The sequence below is a fragment of the Gregarina niphandrodes genome, assembly GCF_000223845.1.
Source record: "Gregarina niphandrodes unplaced genomic scaffold scaffold00095, whole genome shotgun sequence".
Classification (NCBI taxonomy): Eukaryota; Apicomplexa; class Conoidasida; order Eugregarinorida; family Gregarinidae; genus Gregarina; species Gregarina niphandrodes.
This window is the reverse complement of record NW_011645860.1, coordinates 1-2,136: the sequence shown is the minus strand read 5'-3', so window position 1 is coordinate 2,136 and position 2,136 is coordinate 1. Positions and strand designations below refer to the sequence as shown.

The 2,136-nt window shown below is 52.9% G+C and overlaps 1 protein-coding gene across 1 annotated transcript; it reads right to left on the bottom strand.

Moving 5' to 3' along the window:
- Positions 1–1,039: 1,039 nt before the first annotated feature.
- Positions 1,040–1,897, bottom strand: GNI_195950 (hypothetical protein; the record flags this gene model as incomplete). The annotated part of the gene is made up of 1 exon (XM_011135403.1): positions 1,040–1,897. The coding sequence occupies one exon, from the start codon at positions 1,895–1,897 to the stop codon at positions 1,040–1,042; it is 858 nt and encodes a 285-aa protein (XP_011133705.1).
- Positions 1,898–2,136: the final 239 nt, after the last annotated feature.

Sequence of the window (2,136 nt, the reverse complement as noted above, 5' to 3'; positions counted from 1 at the left end):
TACACGATTCCCTAAACATTGACGCGCGTGCAAACGTGTGTGGAAGCAGGCGGCAAGTGTGTGCAGCCGAGTGTGTGCGCTACCTTCGCCCCACACCTCGTGCATAAACCCTTGAGGTGGGATCTTGGATGATACTGCTCGCACGTAACCCGACGGCTGGGCGAAAGTTCCGAGGAAAAATGGAGCCAAAGATTGCTCCTGACCATTGGGTCACTGACTGTTGGCTAGCTAATCATGTCTTGTGCCTAACTAACTAATTTTGCTGACTCATCAAGTCCATGTAAGTTAGATATTCACTAGCTCGTTGTTGGACTGCAATGCTTCGATGCCGGCCTAGTCGGCATACCAGGGTTCGTATCCTGCTCTGTTGATAATCAACCAACTTGTTTTCATGAGTTCGTGGACGATCCATGGACTCACTTGAACCGATAGATTCACTGTCATTCATCATGCCGCAGCGTAAACTTTCCAGGCAGAACTCAAGCCAACTCGAAGCCGACACGCCGCAGACTCCCCAGACCCCGACTTCCTAGCCATCACAGCTCGAAACTTAGCCAACCTCTACCCCAATATTTGGAAATCACTGACCCCTCTCCTCAAAGGAAACCCACAGATCCACCAACGTCTTCAAAATTATACCCCACAACCAGACAAGTGCGATACTGCCTCCTCCTCTGTATCCTTGCTTCTGCTATCTCCGCCCGTCCTCTATATCCACATCGTATCCTTGCTTCTGCTATCTCCGCCCGTCCTCTATATCCACATCGTATAATGTAGATTTTACTTGATGGGCGAATGTGCTAGCTGCTGTGTGGAGCCGTTGTTGTCTGTGGGGCCGTTGGGCAAACGAAACGGATGAAGAAAGCAAGATCTCCCTAGGATCCGGAACCTTCTAGGATCCAAAACCCTACCAGACCTGGGGGCATAAAAGGGGCGCGCCAGGAACCCAGTTGCTGACCTAACGAACTCTCCTCCATTTGTATTTCACCACACCCGACACAATAATTTCGGTAACGACCCTGAAGAGATACCCCCCAAGTTAAAGATCTTCCCGCAAGGAAAATGAAATCCACCTACAGACAACGGCTTCCAGGCTTGACAAAAGTTGAAGAACTTCCAGTTCCTCCAACCTTGCCGCACGGACTTCACGACCCAGGGCCCCACGACGTAAGACTGTCCGCATCCTTTCTCGGGCTCGAGAAATGTGCACGACGTCAAATGGCGCTGAAGGGATCAAGTCCTCTGGGTCTAAAGGCCGTGCGGTGAAACGCGCCCACTGGGTTGGGACACTCGGCGAAGGCGGCACAAGAAGCGGTTCGTCAATTGCTGCAGCCACGTCGCTTACCAGCGTGATTGCGTTACAACTCGCCTTCCACGAGTACTCATATGCCTCTTCAGTTGCCACCCGGGCTGCTGTCTCCCGTACAGACCTATCGTACAGCCGGTTGAAGGTTTCTTCCGAGGCTGAAAAACGGAACCGCTCCTCCCGACGTAGACTGCAGATAACATCTTCTCGCGTCAGAGGACTTCCCATCTGACGACTGTCGGCAACATGCTGGTCGATGAGCAGGTCTACCAAATGACAGACGAGCTGTTCCTCCACCCTCACCCACCGACGGAAGCTTGGCCGTTGAGCGGACTCGTAGTCTTCACCCACTGGGAAGTGAGCTTCATCTTCCGGAGGCGCTTGCCAAGACAATAATTTTGAGAAATAAGCGGAAACCACACGGTCTCGGCGTTCACGATATACCTGGAGGTAGCGTTCGTAACGGATCCCAGCCACCTCGCGCACAATCCCGTTGGTCCAATTTCTCAGGCGAGTTTCCCGCAACGTCCTCTCTCCGGTTGCGAGCGTGAAAGCGATGGTTTGCAAATCCTCAGCCATCCGCCGAGCCATGACACTTTGCACAAAGGACCCGTCTGCATCCGTCTGATAGTTGCTAAGCGCATACGCTATGTTCTGACTGAGACAGCTTAGCAGTGTTCTGCGGCTTGGGTCTCTTGTAGACGGCCAGCACTCGTTCGTATCTTCGCACGCGTGCACCCAAGCTTGTGCCGGATACCAGCGACTAAGTACGGCGAGATACCGCAATCGTAGCGCCGGTGACATAGCAGCTCTCTTGTCCAAGTAGTAAG